Source organism: Crotalus tigris, unplaced genomic scaffold, assembly GCF_016545835.1.
Source record: "Crotalus tigris isolate CLP2741 ecotype Arizona unplaced genomic scaffold, ASM1654583v1 scf7180000023652.331455, whole genome shotgun sequence".
Classification (NCBI taxonomy): Eukaryota; Metazoa; Chordata; class Lepidosauria; order Squamata; family Viperidae; genus Crotalus; species Crotalus tigris.
In genome coordinates, this window is record NW_024100099.1 from 294,375 (window position 1) to 313,088 (window position 18,714).

The 18,714-nt window shown below is 43.2% G+C and overlaps 1 protein-coding gene across 3 annotated transcripts in view; it reads left to right on the forward strand.

Moving 5' to 3' along the window:
• LOC120297637 (unconventional myosin-Vb-like) overlaps positions 1–18,714 on the forward strand; it is a 213,394-nt gene that overhangs the window by 177,792 nt on the left and 16,888 nt on the right. For 2 of the 3 annotated variants that reach the window (XM_039320484.1, XM_039320486.1), the window contains exons 21-22: positions 6,129–6,368; positions 16,709–16,945. In XM_039320484.1, coding sequence (XP_039176418.1) covers positions 6,129–6,368; positions 16,709–16,945 — 477 coding nt within the window. The remainder of the gene's footprint in view (positions 1–6,128; positions 6,369–16,708; positions 16,946–18,714) is intronic. The other variant, XM_039320485.1, reaches the window with a different exon arrangement.

Below are 18,714 nucleotides of genomic sequence, written 5' to 3' on the forward strand. Positions count from 1 at the left end.
ACACAAAAAAAGGTTTACATTTCAGTAGCTTTGTCTTTTTCTGTTTCATGCTTCATGGAAGTCAGATGCAAGTCTCCGGAGACTTAACAGCCCATCGTTTATCGGCCATTTGGAATTGTGGCCTCTGAAAGGTCTCATAAAGAGACTTCTAGCCGTCATGAAATGTTGTGCAAATAAAGAAGAATATTGCAATGAGGGGTCCTGGGCGCTCTCTGAGCTGGGTTGTTTCCTCCCAGCCCACCGATGAGGTTACCTAGTTGGGTAATGAAACGTCTGCAAGAAGACAACGCAACTCAGAGGGCACCAGGGACCCCTCAGTGTTGTACAGCCCTACACAGCCTCCTTGGCGATCACATGACTGTGTTTCGAGCACTTGGCAACCAGCTCACTTTGACGACTGGTTGAAGTGTCCTGCAGTCATGTGACCATGGTTTGATTCCCGGGCCCCGACAGAAAACGCCCGTATGGGTGAATGGATTCAAACCTAAATCCATGCGAATAGCTCAGTGTCCATTGTAAAAAAACCGTTGTAAAATCAGCTCTAATCGTGTGGGTGCCTCGATTTTCATGACGTATGACTGAAATTCCAGTCCCAATTGGTCATAAGTCAAGGACTACCTGTATAATCTTTAGTGTGAACCAGGTTCTTACATGGTTATATACCAACAAATAAAATGCTGCATATATTCATTTTCTTGGGAAGGAAATTAAAGGAATTTGTCCTAGGTACTGTGGACCAGGGAACATACATATATGTATTGCATAGTTTTATTGTCTTAATTCTCCTTAGTATTTCATAGGCAATCACAAATATAGTAAAGTAGCTTAAGAACAAAGACATTAAAAAACAACTGCTAAAAATGGAGCAGATAAGTAGTACGTATAGTTATTGTCTAAAAACATCTGCCACATTTTTTTCTCTTTAATTCAAGCTAGATTCTATTGTAAACCTTCAAAAACTTCATTATGTTTATTTATTTATTTATGAGACTTATATACCGCTTTAAGTGCAAGCACTCTCTAAGCAGTGTACACCAGTAAGCAATGTATATATATATTTTACATTGCCCCCAACAATCTGGGTCCTCATTTTACCTACCTCGGATAGATGTTAAAGATAGATAAGGATTTTGAGGGCATTAACAATGCTAGCAGACCATCAACATCACTTTTAAAAAATATTCAATCTGTCTTTAATACTTTCTTCAATCCTGCATAACATTTTGCTTCTGAATTCCTATTGCCTTCGGTGTAATTTAAGCATCTTACTTCTCATCTAGATTACAAGTCTTGACTTTACTGAAAGCTGGCAAGATCACCCCACACTTGGTTGTGAATGCCAGATTTCAACACAGTGTTATTTGTTATGTTACATGTCTTAGTTCTCTAATTGTAGAAAATTGGTAACAGAACAGAGATCTCAAAATGAGGTGAGAACATTCCATAAACTGGTATAGTTAAGGAATAAGTGCCTCCAACCCAGTCTTCTCAATTCTTATTAGCAGCTCCTGTCAAAGTCTTAGGTGGATGTCTTCTCTATCAGCTTCCATTGTTTGAGGTATCTCTTCCTGCTTCATTGGTAATTAATCTGGAAAGTCAGCCATCCGTCTTACATATAAAACCTGAGCCCAACCTTTGTTAGGTATTAATCCTGTAACAAAGTTCACTTTTGAAATCCTCAGATGGATGCCATCCTATCCAAAGAGTACAAAGGTTTTATTTTCTTTGAAGTAACCTTCAAACTGCTCTTGAAGGATTAACTAGTGACATGCCAACAGGCTTTATCCCATAATTCTTAGAATACAAATGGGTACCCTGTTGCTATAGAGCTAGAGAGATTGAAGTTGTTTGACAGGTGAGGATAGGAGTGTCTAAGAATAGTAACTCACAACCTTGTTACTTTTATATCTGATTATGATAGTGTGATATACCTGGGGCTGGCCTCGAGTATTACCCAAAAACTGCAGTGGAGCAGCAGGTCCTCTGGCTACTGGCCCAGAGCTGATTAATTTTATAGCATCTAAGCTGTAGGAACTTGCCTTGACTTTCAGAAGGGTTCTGTATGAAACTCAAGGGGTTGGTAATAATCTATAAAACAACTTGAACCTAAAGGCTGGATATCTTTAGGACTCCTCCAAAGAAGTTTCATTTTGTCAGGGAATAGATGCTCCAGGTTTTCTCACTCCAAGAGGGTAGAAGCAGAACTTGGTCACGGTTGGCTGGCTTCTTCAAGAAGTCCCCAAACAGTCAGTCATGTTCAGCTGTCAAGATCTGGCTTCTTTGGCAAGTTCTTAGAGACTGAACAGTTTGTCCTTTGTTATTCTCACTATATTACTGTTCTACTCTAATATCGTTAGCAATATTAATTTTACTTTTATTGATTGGGGGATTGGAATTAGGTTCTAATTTATTATGCTGCACAATTTCTTTGCATCTATTCGCTATTTTGACCTCTAGAGCCAACCTGTAAGAGAAGAGCAGGTGGAGCCTGGGGGCAGAGTCAAGTGAGTAATCAGCCTAGAGTCCTTACACTCCCACAAATGGTCTCGCTCAACCCCTCTTGAATTCAGTTGTCTCTTATCTAGTATCTCTTCTCTTATTTAGTCCTGACAGTTAGCTGACTAGATTCCTCTGTGGTGGGCATGAGCAATAAATCATCTTAGCTGGAACGCTGTGTGTGGTCCCGATTCTTCATGCCTGAAGAGAGGAGAGAGGATGGGCAGGATGGAAAGGTCACCTCTTCTTGTCCCAGTATGGTTGTCATCTGGATTAGGATTAGTTAAATGAGTCACAGTGTTTAAAGACAGGGGGGACTTTCTGCCTGTCGCTCTCTCTTCACAACGGAGATGGAAGAGTTGCTTTTTGTGATGTCCCCTGTAGTTCTGAGTGAAGGCATCTGATGAAGCTCGGGGAGCATTCACTAATAGCCGGGCAAATCTGTTCTCTGAATCCGAGACTGACTGTAATATAACCCTTTGCTTCTTTCTAATAAGGCATTCTGCTACTTAACTTTTCGGAATAATTCCAGCACTAATGAGGGACTTCTACTGAATTCAGATGATGTCCAACATTGCATCCTTAGAGTTCTTTTGTAAGTTAGTATTTAGTAAATATTGGGAAATATTGGGAAATAAGAAGTTGAGAAAACATTATTTGGAAGTATTTGCTGTAATTAATCCCTGGTGGGTTATCTGTATATGTACTATACAGTCTGGGAAAATATTATATATAAAACAGCTCAAAAGTTAACGTAGCCGGACACTGTGGTCCATAGCTTTGAGCCCGGCCTTTCCTTTATTTGTGGCATGCTTAATAATTTATAACCTAATAGGAAGAAATTCCTGGACTACATAATAAGATTTCATCCTCGCCTATTTAGCAGCATAGCTTATTGCTGTCCATCAGTTATATTTCACCGATACCTTCCATCTCTTCAGTAACTCTTTTCGTGTTTCTTGCCAGCACTATTCGATCGTGATTGCTAGGCCTTTTCTTTCCAAGCTGGGCTTTTCCCCTGACTCAGAACTTAGCTCACTTTCAGAGTACAGAAGCATAAACTGTAGATATTTCACTGCTTAAGCTCCATGGACAGAAGCAATTTTTCTGCAGTTCTTCAGAGGGCTGCTAGCTTAGTGAAGCCACACGGAGAAGAAGGACCTCAGGGAAAAATGGAAAGATTAACATCGGGCTAGAGAGAAGAAAAGTCACACTTTCTGAGCGTCATGGTTCCGAAAGTAGAAGCTCTTCAAAGAACTTGAGGCATTGTTTTCCTTAAAGAATCTTTTTAATTGCTACATGGTTTCCGCACGTACATAGTGAAGCCAAAATCTGAATTCTCCTCCCCCCAATCACCCATAACAAAGTATAACTCACTCCTTCATTTAACAGTCATCAATCACGTTCTCCAATTAGTTTGAAGTGTGAACTTTCCCTCCCGTATCTCGTCTGGTTACAACTAACCTTGAAAAGTACTGAAATATTGTTAGTCCCCAAGTACATTCCCCCCCTCCCTTCCAACACTATCTAACTTTAGCTCTGGAAGTAACACACAGGTTGAATAGAGAATGTCTGCTTCTTCATATATTGTCAGGCAAGAACATCCGATGTTAGCAGCCCTGACACTGAGACTCGGAGAGACGCCACTCAGGAGCATACACGGAGTTGCCATTTTCATGACTCTTAGACCAGGGAGGTCCAAGCTTAGCAACTTTAAGACCTGTGGACCTCAACTCCCAGAATTTCCTAGCCAGCTATGCTGGGTGGGGAATTCTGGGAATTGAAGTCCACAAGTCTTAGATGTCTCTGGAGATTCTCAGTCATCTAGGTTACGGTTGTCCCTAAGGTGCTTTTCCAAAAGGCAACTAAGACTTTCTTTGTTTTTCCTTGAAGATGTTTCACTTCTCATCCAAGAAGCTTCTTCAGTTCTGAACTCCAGTTCTTCAAAACTGAAGAAGCTTCTTGGATGAGAAGTGAAACATTTTCAAGGAAAAACAAAGAAAATCTTAGTTGCCTTTTGAAAAAGCACCTTTGGGACTCAAGTCTTACGTTGCTGAGGTTGGACATCCCTGTCTTAAACTAGCATTTTAACCACGGTTCCATAATAGTGGATGGATTCCATTGTCTATCTTTGTGCCTTCAGGGACACAATAATCAACTACTGAGTATTCATTTGGGAGCAATGTCAGACTTCAATCATTTTGCCACTACAAAGTGTGTACGTGTTAATAATGGCTATTCACCGTTCACAATTGCCACAAGCAGTGTGAATTGGTATTTCTCATATTCATGTCAAATTATAAACTGCTGAAGAAATAATACCGCACACTTGATTTTAATATAATTATTTTGTTGGATCAGGTCCAGATGGATGTAATATGAAGATGTTGAAAAAAATAGATCATGGTTCTACTGAGACAAATCATGGACTATTTTTAATAGATTAAATTGCTTTCTGTCTCATTGTTTTAATAATAGCACAACCAAAATATTGACCAACATTTCTATATAATATCCATACCTGTAGTCAGTGTAAAGATGAAGTGTTGATTTAACCTAATTTTGGGACTGGTTTGATACACATATTCAGCCACAAACTAACTGTACAGGCTACATTTTCAAAGCACATTTAGCTAAAATGAACTGGGTTAACTTGTATAGCTAGAATATTAGAACTTCTGGCTTATGGCAAACCAAATACAGATGTATTTTTATGTTGCTTACAAGTTATGGACCATTTCTCATGTGACACCCCATTTTATTGATCTCGGGGTTCTAGTAAAACAAAGTTGCAAGCTTTATACTTGAGGCATACTCATCCGTGATCTAATTCATCAATTTCCTATTGATATTCCTATGCAAAGAAACTCAATAACGTATCTGCTTCCATTTTTGCACATTTTATAGCCACCTAGCCTTATGTTGATGATATAATAATGTCTCTGTAGGCACCAAAATGAACCTTTCAAATGTTTGGAGATTTGGTGACTTTTTAGACTACTAAGGGCAAAAATAATATTTGCTTAGTGCTATTTCTTCCTCATCACGGAAGTGCAGAAAAATCAGAATGTGGCCAAACAATGTCATTGTTTGGTGATGAACATTTTATGGCAAAACTGAGCTATGGCTATTAACATTTGCTAAGTTGATGCATGAATTTTCCCACGGACGACTTGTGAAGTTCCTTAGTGGGGAATTCCCCCCCCCCTCCCAGTGTGGTGCTCTTTTGATGTATTGAATTTCAAATCTCATAACCACCCACCACGCAAGGAGGGGATAGTGGAAGTTAGAAGACATCAAGAGACCACTAGATTAGGAACGACTCTTGTATATCAACTTTCTGATCCCTTTACTACTCAAAAACGGAGACTTTCAAAGCTGTATAACTTCTAAGAGTGTGTGCTCTTACTCTGATCAAATTCCCAGCCAGGAGGGCCATCGCTGAGAACACTGAGAGCCGTTGTAAGCACTTTTTGATTATGCTCTGTTGAAAAAAAAAACCAAATTCATATTGATCAGTGGAGATCGATGACAGCTAGACTCTCCTAGATGGTGTTCTACTACGTTGATGCATGCTACCCTCTTTTTTCCCCTCTCTTCTGTACGTTGCTATGTGTCCGTGTGCTTTTAAGATACTTATGGAGTACAAGGCCGTCATCCTCCAGAAACACACCCGGGCTTGGCTGGCTCGGAAGAATCTCTCCAAGTTCAGATGTGCAGCCGTGGTTATCCAGTGCTATTTCAGGCGCATGAAGGCCAGGCAGGAGCTGAAAGCTCTGAAGATTGAGGCCCGGTCGGCAGAGCACTTGAAGAGGCTCAATGTTGGCATGGAGAACAAAGTTGTGCAACTACAGAGAAAGATAGATGAACAGGTAAAATTCACCAGGTCTTGCTCTGTTGTGTGTACCTGCATCTCCCTGGTCTTCTGCATGGAAGTATTTACTAATAGTCGCCTCCATTTTGTTTGCCTCCGTATCCACAAAGTATTGCCCAGCTCTACAACTTGGTAGAACAGCGTGAAAGTATAAAATTGTCAAGGTTGGTGTGACCCCTTAGTGCTTTAGTGAACATTTCTTTGTTTTCTATTTTATCAACTCTCTTTCCATTTGATGACAAAGACTTTGCTTTGTTAATTTCTCCTGGCTGAGCGATGTCCAGACTTTTCACAATGCAATCCTTGGCTGTCTGAGCTTCAGCTAAATACTAAGGCAGTGGTGGCGAACCTATGGCACGGGTGCCAGAGGCGCATTCGGAGCCCTCTCTGTGGGCACACAGGCTGTTGCCCCAGCCTCGCCTCCCCCTGCAACCCCCTCCTCTCCAGCAGCCCCCCTGAAGGAGACTCGCCCTCGAGCGTGGCCCACACGGAGCAGTGCAGCCAAGGACATGGCAGCCAGGCAGCGTAGACAAGACTCTGCCCTCGCACCCCATCACGCATAGTTGATGCTACAGGGCGCAGGCAGAGGGTGTGGCTGCCATAGCGCTGCTGGGCTGCCTGGGCGATCTGCGGCAGGCCCTGGAGGCAGTGAGTGGTCCTGTGGGCAGGCGGGGTGGGGGATGGGGGGGCAGAGCAGGGGTGGGCAAGGGGGTGGAGGGGGAGGGGCCAGTTTTTGGGCACTCGGTCTCTAAAAGGTTCGCCATCACTGTCCTAAGGGGAGCCATAATGCTGGGAATTTTCCAGGAGGCTTCCAAGGATGTGATTTGGTAGCACGGTTTTTTTAAAGGCAAGGAGCAGTGAAATTCAAACTCAGGTAACTTGAGACAAAGAGTGAAAGTTGTTAAATAAAAATAAATAAATATCCAGGATGAGAGATGACGGGACTCAGGAATGTTACCTGGGATCTTCAGTAATGCTGTGAGGAGTTTGGGAAATAATTCAGAAAAATATTATTTTCATTTATTTGTTTATAAATTTATACGCTGTTGATCTCACTGTCAAGCTCTCTCCCTCCTAGTTGAATCCTGGCTCTTATTTTATTATTTTCATTTATTTGTTTATAAATTTATACGCTGTTGATCTCACTGTCCAGCTCTCTCCCTCCTAGTTGAATCCTGGCTCTTATTTGGGGCAAATCCTAGGGACAGGTTTCTTTGTTGAGAAAATGAGGCCATGCTCCGCAGCGTCTCAGGCTACAGAGCTGTAGATGGGATGAGTGTCTTATTTCATTTTGGGAACTATGGGCTAGATCAAAGCTCCCCGGCCTTTCCAGAGGGAAAGGGAGGAGCAGGGAAATGTGCGCGTGTGCTCGCACAAACCGGCCACTAGCGCCCACATGCATGCACAAATAGGGCCACTAGTTCCCATGTGGCGGCATAGTACGAGTGGGGGGTGCATGCACACGTGTGCGCACTTGCCAGCCATTCTCACAGCCCGGTGGCCAACAGGCCCACAGGTTGGGGACCCCTGGGCTAGATAATTTTGGGTGGCAAGGCAAATGTGGCCTGCAGGCCATAGGTTGACAAACTCTAGACCAGTGATGGCGAACCTTTTAACGGCCCAGTGCCCAAACTGCAATCCAAAACCCACTTATTTATCACCGGATGCCGGGTGGGCGTGGCTACGGTGGTCATGGCAGACTGGGTGGGCGGGGCCAGGGTGGTGGGGGCCAATCCCTCGCCATCTCCGGAGCACGGCACGTGTGCCCACAGAGAGGGCTCTGAGTGCCGCCTCTGGCACGCGTGCCATAGGTTCGCCACCACTGCTCTAGACTACTGTTTCTCAACGGGTAAATTCATTGAGCCGCAAAATCCCAAGTAGCAGCCCCAGTACTGAGTTACTATTCTTGGGTTAATGTCATGGTTCCGACAGATGAAGCCAATTAAAAGAACTTCAAGGCAAAGATTTCTTCCTTAAACAACATTTTATTCAGGAAATATTCGTCTGTCGGCACCTAAGATATTGTTCCACCATTGCGTAAGCTTTTTCAGCCGCCCCATTCGTAGATGGGTGAAAAGCCGATGACAGTCCTTGCGTTGAACCAATTATTTTCAGAAAGTTTACAGTGAACTTCAACTCCCACCTAAATTCCAGCTGAAGGACATAGGAGCGTGGACTTCTCCGAATCTCTTGAAGGCAACTACGTATCTGCAGCTGCTTCACAGTCCCAGCTGCTTTAAAGAGCTGCAAGTAGATTGTCAAGGATCCCAGAGATCAAAGCACCTGTCTGTAAATTCGTATTTACAGCATTGCAGTTCTCTAACATCTAGTCCAGCGGTCTCCAACCCTTTAAGACTGGTGGACTTCAGCTCCCAGAATTCCCAGCCAATATGGCTGACTGAGGAATTCTGGGAGTTGAAGTCCACATGTCTTAAATTGTCAAGTTTGGAGACCCCTGATTTAGTTATTTAAAAGTATGGGTGAGCTGTACTTTTACAGGTCTTTCAACTGAGTGAAACTATCACACAATAATCTCAGACTTTTCTCATATAGCTTGCGCCGTAACAACATTGTTGAAAAATAAAATTCCATATACACAAACCAAAAAAACCTCTTGGAATGGCTATAAATAAATATAAAGGTCAAAGCTGGCCAAACAAATTGACAGCCCGAAGTTTTCTGTGTCCAGCAGCATAAAACCAAAAGCCGAGCCGTGTAGCCTGGCTTGATCCTAGCTCGGGCTGCATTAAATAAGATGATGGACAAATTATAAAGAGAAATTGGCTCTTTCTTCCATTTTATCAGGAAAGTAAATGAAACTGCCGGCCAAGCCAGGCTTTGCTGTTAAGCCTCTTTTGTACCGATCCTCCGGCACTTGTGCTGGAAAAGCTATGCTAAGCTAACAGGGAACGTGACAACAATCTCAGTTTCCTTATCAGGGGCTACAAACAGAAACGCTAGGCTCTTTTTTAGAAGGAGGTACATATTTTGTCTGTCTCTTCATTCTGTACAAAAACAGGTTTGCATAGGTTTGTAGGTTTTATAGCTGGAAATTCCTGATGAGTCTTGGTCTAGGTTGGCTGGAAAGTTGGCAGCCCGTGTTCGAGATCCGAGCACCATGAGACAGGGTGAGCCCCTGTCCTCGCCCCAGCTCCTGCCAACCCTAGCAGTTTGAAAGCACACAAATGCAGGTAGATAAATAGGTACCACTTTGATGGGAAGGTAACAGTGCAACGTGGCTTCATGCTGGCCATGTGATCGCGAAAATGTTTTCGGACAGCGCTGGCTCCATGGCCTTGAAACAGGGATCAGCAGCGCCCCCTAGAGTCGCCAATGGCTAGTGGAGTAAAATCCGCAGGGGCTCCTTTACCTTACCTTGGTCCAAGTCAGGGTCAACAAGCTTTGGGTAGGGTTGGAAGTGGATGATGATCCCTGTGAGTGGATGATGAACCTCCTTCTCCGGTGAACCCTGGCAATTTGGGGGTCTCTTTGGGGCAAACCACAGGGAGGGGTCTTTTTTTAAGAAAACGAGGTTGTTTCATGTTTGGGAAATTTTGGAGGGCAGGCCAAAATTCTGGGCTGGTGTTTCTCAATTCCATCCACTTTAAGAAGTCTGGACCTCAATATCCAGAGGAGGCTGTTAGATTCTGCCCAGTGATTATCGCTATTGGAACATTTGGGCTTAGCTTTTATTTTAGACCAGTGTTTCTTAACCTTGTTAACCTTAAGATGTGTGACCAGCTGCCAGGATTAACCAGCCCAATTAGTTTGCTCTGTCTTCTTTTGTTATACTGATGTTTTTATTAAGCATCGCTTTTCTTTGGATTATTGTTACTAGTTTTTTTTCTTATCGTTTGTTCCTTGACTGTAAATCAGTGAACTAAGCGCTATTTCTGGCAAATGTTAGGCCTATGAATTGGGTGGTGCTGTTTGAAACTAAGAGTGCAGATGATGGAACTTAAATCATAATTTCTCCCATAGTCACTTTTCTCATTCCTCTACCAGATGTGCTCATGCACAAAACAGATTGGAGAAAATTATATAGGGTTAAGGTAAAATACATCGGAAATGTTCTGTTTGTGTTACCCGGAAGATGATTAAAATTAGACTCCATTCCCTGTTCTACATGGTCATACCAACTTTTAAGAAGAAAATGTAATTATTTGAAGTACTTAGAGCCTAAGATGGTATCTACTGTAGCTATTATAAATGTACAAAAAGTAGGAGGAAAGACTTACTCTATCTAGAAAAATAATAATCTAACTGACTATAATACAATTATTCTTGTGAAGGCTGATTTTGAATTTAAGCCATGCTATCTAAAATTATTCAGCTGAATTTTAACTGAAAAACAGTGTGTTCAATCTGAACAAGCAGAAGGGGCATTATTAAATAACTGGGACAGAAATACAATAAATACGATATGGTTGAAGCATATGGAGTTGACATAACTGTGCAGTTCTTTGTCTTGTGAAATTATTCAGCAGTTAGCCGGCTGAGGATGAAATATTGCACTGAAAATATTGGAAAATAAGGGCATTATAATCTTATTATAGAATCATGACCTAAAATAGTTTCTTCGAACTTGAAACTTTCAAGAAGTATCGGACAACTTTCGTTACCTGTTACCGACAAGGTTGTTGAATGATGGCCAGTGTTGTAGCCCAGGACATGTGGGGGGAAAGGACCTGCAATATTACAGGTTCAGTTCCAAAATTTGATGCAGGTCAAGAGAAAGCTTGAAACAGGAATTAGCAACATAATTAGCAACATGTGTAACTGGTGCCAGTCACACTATGGCAGTGGTGGCGAACCTATGGCACGCGTGCCAGAGGTGGCACTCAGAGCCCTCTCTGTGGGCACACACACCATGCCTCGGAGATGGTAACCGTCCCTCTTCAACCAGCCGCCTGCTAACTCACCAAGGTCCCACATGGCCGGATGCATCCCAGCACCCATGCGCTCGTTGGCCTCTGTGTGCGGGGGCCGATGGTGTCAGGCAGCAGCCTCCCCGGCCTCTGCCTCACCTTTCCCTATGACAATGGCACCCCCGCCCTGCCTCGCCTTGCCTCACCCCGCAGGACGAGCCTCCTGCCCACCGCCCCACCTGCCAGAGACCCCCTGGATCTCCCCCAACCCTGCCCGGCCCCCACAGGCGTCCCTCCCCACGAGCAACATCAAGGTGACCACGCCCACCTTGGCCACACCCACCCAATCTGCCATGACCACAGCCATGCCCACCCAGTGGACCACGCCCACCTGGCACCCGGCAATAAATAAGTGGGTTTTGGGTTGCAGTTTGGGCACTCGGTCTCTCAAAGGTTCGTCATCCCTGGGCTATGGCTTGTGGATAGCTTACGACACTTTAATCTTCTACATCAGGGGTATCCAACAGAATGACAAAAGAAAAAAATAACAGGAGTTGAAAGGGACCTTGGAGGTCTTCTAAACCAACCCCCTGCTCAAGAAGGAGAGCCTGTATCATTTCAGATAAATAGCTATCCAATCTCTTCTCAAGAACCTCCAGTAATGGAGCACCCACAATTTTTGGAGGGAAGCCCTTCGTTCCACCGTCAGGAAATTCCTCCTTCGTTCCAGGTTGCTTCTCTCCTTGATCAGTTTCCATCCATTGTTTCTTGTCTTCCCTTCGGTTACTTTGGAAAATAGGTTGACCCCCCGACTTTTTTGTGGCAACCCCTCAGATATTGGAAGAGTTGCTCTCACGTCACCCCTCGTCCTTCTTTTCACGAGGTTGGACACACCCAATTCCAGCAACGGTTCTCCCTGTGTTTGACCCCCAGTCGCCTAATCATCCTGGTTGCTAGTTGGGGAATTCTGGGAGTTGAAGTCCACAAGTGTTAAAATGGCCAAGGTTGGACCCCCCTCTCTCAGATTAAGTCATACATTTCTGAGGAATCCTTCTTCCTTTGTACTTCTGAATTTACCTCCTTGCCTGATAACCTCTTTGTGTGTTCTATATAGCATTGTCAAGTTTTGTACCTGAGCATTTGATGCTGGTTTGCTATGACACCGGCATTTGGGAGAAACTTTCTGTTGGTTATTTCATTGATAATTTCAGTGAGTCAGTAATTCGAAGACCATTTTAATAAAGGGTTTGTGCTAAGGGTGGAAATGAGCTACAGAAAGTTGCTTGCGAGGGGCATTTTCACAAAAGAACTAGAGTTCAAAGGGTTTGAATTCTGAAGATGTGAGTCTGTAAAGTTTTTCATGTACAGAATCAAAATTTCCAGACTTTCACTCTCCTGTCCCAGATTCACAGAATGCCTGGAAGAATTTTCCTTTTTGAGAAACCCGAAAGATCTTTTTTTTTTTTTTTTACCATTTATTGAATTCATATAGAAGTTTCTAATCATAGGCATAGGGAATTTGTGAAAGACATTGAATGGTTTGTGTAAAGAATTAATAACCACTGTCATAGCTACAAAATTAGCCTACTGTTTTGGTAGTTAACTTCCAGGTTCTTGACATAAACTGGTATGAATTTCTTTGGCTGGCTTCCGACATGTTATATAAAATCAGTGAAATATATGTATTTTACCATACAAGTCATAAATGTGATGGCGTGGAAAAGTTTACCTTCACACACGTGTGTAGATGTGTAGACATAACACAATGTGAGGGTGAAAGTTCGTTCTCCGAGCTTGTGGGTTGGTTTCTGAACGTTTCGTTACCAGGCTAGGTTAATGTCGCCAGCAGCGTTTAGGCCAGGGGTAGACAACCTTGGCTCTTTTATGACTCATGGACTTCAACTCCCAGAATTCCTGAGCCAGCCTGGCTCAGCTTGGAAACCTCTCCCTGTCCCCTCAGAGTGGCTGGCTCAGGAATTCTGGGAGTTGAAGTCCACCAGTCATAACAGGGCCAAGTTTGAAGAGCCCTGGCCTAGGACAGGGGCAGGCAACCTTGGCTCGTGGACTTCAACTCCCAGAATTCCTGAGCCAGCCTGGCTCAGCTGGGAAACCTCTCCCTGTCCCCTCAGCGTGGCTGGGCTCAGGAATTCTGGGAGTTGAAGTCCACCAGTCATAACAGGGCCAAGTTTGAAGAGCCCTGGCCTAGGACAGGGGCAGGCAACCTTGGCTCGTGGACTTCAATTCCCAGAATTCCTGAGCCAGCCTGGCTCAGCTGGGAAACCTCTCCCTGTCCCCTCAGAGGATGGTCAGGAATTCTGGGAGTATGAAGTCACACCGTATCATACACAGGGCAAGTTTGAAGAGCCCTGGCCCAGAGAAAGGGGCAGGCAACCTGGCTCGTGGACTTCAATTCCCAGAATTCCTGAGCCAGCCTGGCTCAGCTGGGAAACCTCTCCCTGTCCCCTCAGAGTGGCTGGCTCAGGAATTCTGGGAGTTGAAGTCCACCAGTCATAACAGGGCCAAGTTTGAAGAGCCCTGGCCTAGGACAGGGGCAGGCAACCTTGGCTCGTGGACTTCAACTCCCAGAATTCCTGAGCCAGCCTGGCTCAGCTGGGAAACCTCTCCCTGTCCCCTCAGCGTGGCTGGTTCAGGGAGATGGACAACTATATAAAGCAAAGAAGCCATCCATGATGAAACCACCATTTAACTGGGTTTGTTGATCAGGTAGCTTGAGTTATCTGGAGTAAAACGGCAGCCTAAGTCAGGGGTAGGCAACCTTGGCTCTTTTATGACTCGTGGACTTCAACTCCCAGAATTCCTGAGCCAGCACAGCTGTCTCAGGAATTCTGCGAGTTGAAGTCCATGAGTTATAAAAGAGCCAAGGTTGCCTACCCCTGGTTTAGGCGTTTAGATACACATCAAATGTATTTGGGAATAATGTTATTTTTACGTCACGTGTCAAATAAATTCTGTGGACTACTAACCAACTTATAAATTAGTAAACTATAAAATAAAATGATACCAATATAGCTTTTAATAGAGCAGAATGTCCCTGTTCAGGATTGAACGGTGGCGTCCTTGATGCCCTTTGTGGTCTGCTGGCTGATGATGTTACCTAGTTAAGTAATGAGGCATCTGTGAGTGAATAACCAAGCTCAGAACTCCATCATATAACTTTAAAAAGATTTGAGAAGATAAAAATGTGTCTGTGGAGGCAGAGAGTTTTGTGTAACAGGCATTGCCAGTGAACATTTTTCTCCCAAGTTTCCATTTCCTTCGTTTCATTGCTGTGAAAAGAGTCTCTTACGAAGATTGTTTTAAACTCTGTAGTTTAATTGTTACATGGACAGCTCCATTTAGGGCAACGTTTTGAATTGGATTTTAATTTAGAAATGGATGTCAGTTCATCTTAAATTCTTATATGTCTTTCAGAAGCAGGAATGATATTCTAATTCAACACAGACTATTTAATGCAGATCTGGGCCTTTTCCAGCCCCCAGGCCCTATCCGGCCTTTGGCTCTCCCTGGCCGGGCTGCGTGAGGTCATTTGGAAATTAGGAATCAAATGTAAATAAGTGTACACCAGGTACGCAGTACAGTGGTATTGCTTTTATTGGGAAGGCAACTGCTATTTTCCCCCCCCCCACACACACCTTGCGTGTGTGTATGCGTGTGTGCCTTCACAACAGTCCCAGTCCACAGTTTCTCATGTGGCCCCTTGGAAAAGTGAATTGCCCATCTAAGATAAGCCTTAGAAGGGAGAGAAAGTAACAATATCAGCTACAAGTCAAAAGCTGCTAGAATTGGATATGTCTAGTTTAATGAAGAGAAGGATGAGGGGGGGACATGATAGCAGGGTTCCAGTATCTCAGGGGCTGCCCCAAAGAAGAGGGAGTCAAGCTATTCTCCAAAGCCCCCGAAGGCAGGACAAGAAGCAATGGATGGAAACTAACCAAGGAGAGAAGCAACCTGGAACTAAGGAGAAACTTCCTGAGAGTCAGAACAATTAACCAGTGGAACAACCTGCCTCCAGAAGTGGTGAATGCTCCAACACTGGAGGTTTTTAAGAAGAAACTGAACAGCCATTTGTCTGAAATAGTATAGGGTTTCCTGCCTGAGCAGGGGGTTGGACTAGATGACCTCCAAGGTCCCTTCCAACTATGATGATGATGATGATGATGATGATGAAGCAGTAGTTTGAGGCTATGGTGGAGGACCAGTTAGTATTTAGATCTTGTGCTTCTGTTGCCACCTCCAGATTGGCATTGTGTTCTCACCACTGGCAGTCACACAGCCTGGGATACACGAGCATTTGCAAAGCATTTGGAATGCAAAGTAGCATAAAAGAGTCTCTTCATATTTTTGCCTCGTCCTGTCCTCCTTCAATGAGGACTTAAAATTAAGCTTTCTTATTAGTACTTGGTGGTTGTTAGTTTGCTTCTCCTTTTCCCCCCCGTTATTTTGTATTTTAACTTTGGAAATGAACAAAAAATGTGTAAATAAAAAACTTTCTTATTATAAGAACTTTCCAAACTATAATTGATTGGTTAATGCAATAGAAAAAAGTCTTTAAATTGCAGTTTCAGTGTATGTTTTTTTTAGTGTCTTTGTGACAAATACTTCTGTCGTGACAAAATCATTTTAAGAACTAAAGTTTATATATTTTTTAATATATCTCATCCGTTAAAATCTGCATTTTGCTGGCTGTATAAGGTAAATATAATGTACGTTTTATCAGAAGATTCTTAATTAATGTAATTGGAACAGACTAACATGAATAGTTCTGGAAATTACAACTGCATTAGAATTTCATTGTATTGTGAGAGTTGGAGGGTGATGTTTAACTTTGGAAACTGACAAGAGCAATCTATCTATATACTACTAAAACTCTCGTTGTCCAGACCCTTAACTGGGAAAAATGGTGCATCATAGGGCAACAATTTTTGAACCAAGGAACTTCAGATGTGTTCACTTACAGAATGTATCCAAAATTCAGGAGCCGTGATTCCAAGGAAATAGAGGTTGGGGAAGTTGTGGCTGCTTCAGTGCTACTAGGTGCTGGGCTACTGCTGCGGTCGCGTGATTTTTATTTTCAACATTCCGGGACAGTTTCCAAGCCAGTCACGCAACCCCTTGTTCCTTCCCCAATCCAGCATATTTGCCTGTCTGCTGGAAAGGGGAGGGAAGGAGATTTCTGATGTTCCCTGCCAGATTCCCCCAAGAAAGTTCACTGGGGAAGCCAGAAGGAAGTCGGAAGTCATTCCTGCTCCCCCTGCTTTTTTGATCACTCATGTTCGTTCTGTTTCCCTGTTTAGGTATGGAAATACCTCTGAAGCATATCAGCAGGGCGCAGGTTGTCTAGTTATATTTAAAACCGCAGTCTTTACAATTACAATTTTACAATTGAATGCTATTCTCTGTAATGGCGAGCGGTGAGTTCACTGTTTTCCTGCTGCCTCTTCCTCTGCAGCACAAAGAATACAAGTCTCTCAGTGAGCAGCTCTCCACAGCAGCCGTTGCTCACGGCACAGAGATTGAGAGGCTGAGAAAGGAACTGGAGCGCCATCAACAGAAGAAGGGGGACAGGAATCAGCTCGTGAGCCTGCAGGAAGAAATCGACTCTCTCCGCCTGGCCCTGGAGAAGGCTCACGGGGAGCGGAAGATCGTCGAAGACACCTACGCCAAGGAGAAGCAGGTGCTCCAAAAGGTAAATACTCTGCGAGGCGTTGCGGGCCTTCTCTATTGCAATGAGGGTGGGCATAATAGGGCCAAGCCATGGTTTATTTAACCATAATTTATTGGGGAAAAAATCAACATTCTTGGATGTCAAACAAGTTAAATCATAAAGTGGGCTTTCAACTGTTGTCTTGACCACCAACAGCTAAATTAAACCCACCTGACAATCACTTTGCCTCATGTGTGCACCAAGTGTGCAAATAAATTTAATAAATAAATAATAAGTCAGCATTCAGACGTTTTCAAGTCCATGTTGTGCATGGTTTGTATCATTAGTAAGGCCTTTTCTAAGGACAGTGAGACCGGTCTGCGTATTTCGCAGTTGATCCATCCAGTTAAATTCTCCCACAGACTGGCATTCAGAAATGGGTAGCATGAGCCCGCCTGCTCCAGCGTCACAGGGTTTCATTATATGCCTTGAATTTATTTCTACAGGGAGAAGAAATAGGTGCTGAATCTGCACATCCAGCTTTTCACAAAATACCTTTCCGTCATTATTGTGCTTTAAAAGGTCATTCATAGCAAAATTTAAGGGTCATGCAGAAATACTTAATAACCATATGCACATACCGATTTGGGGCTTTGAGGTTTTTACTAGTGGCCGTCAGGACATCCATTGGTTGATGGATTTGTAAGACAAATTTGTTACGTGAGAATAGCACAAATAATAATTGCTGGCTAAGAGTAAATTCATGACCTTTTCAAATGGACAAATGTTTAAACGGTCACAGTTGTACTCCTCAATCAGTTTCTCTTATTCTGCTTTGGGAAAATGTGTGCGTCGATCTGAGAATTCTCCTGTTTCTTGCCAGATCATTGAAATAATCTAAAAAAGAACAATTTCTGGCTAATATTAAAAAGAGGATTTTGTTCTGGTTTTTAACATCAATCCAGAGGTTGTGAGATTGGCAAGGATTAGGGTATTCCATGCTATTAAACATGGAAGAAAAGGAAGAAAGGAGGTGAATTTGGATACAAATTTTTGTGGAAGGAAAGAAGGGCAGTTACTCCCACACAGATTTTAGTTTATAACTTTCCATTTTACAGGCTTTTTTTCTCTACCAGCAACAGAATATCTATGGTGTTGCATGAACTATATACCCCAAAGGTCTAATAATAACAGACAGTGACTATCTGGGCCATCTGTACATCCGCAAGACATTTAATGTTGATGAATCCTCAACGTTTCACTCTAGAAGTCAGCTGTGCTAGAACTCTTTTATATCCTTACGTTTGTTTCTTATTTAATTTATTGCCTATTATTGTTCAGCACCCAAGATTTCTGCCAATTTATAGCAGTCGTTATATTCACTCTAAAATATATGTGTGTGAAGGTTCGTTCTCCAAGATGGTGGGTTGGTTTCCAAACGTTTTGTTACCAGGCTGGGTGACCTCTTCAGCAGGGTTTAGGGGGGCCCAAAGCACCCCCCCTTGACTCTGCTGAAGAGGTCGCCCAGCCTGGTAACGAAGTGTTCGGAAGCCAACCCACCATCTCGGAGAACGAATCTCCATCCTCATCCCACAACCGAGGTACAGATATTCGCCACTATTGCATGCACATACACACAAACACACAGAGTCGAATATTACTTGATAAAAATAACATCTGACAGCCAATCCTTAAAAAAAAAAAAAAATGGCAACTCGGTCGCCATAACATCACACAGCAATTTTATTTATTTATTTTATTTTATTTATGAGACTTATATACCGCTTTAAGTGCAAGCACTCTCTAAGCGG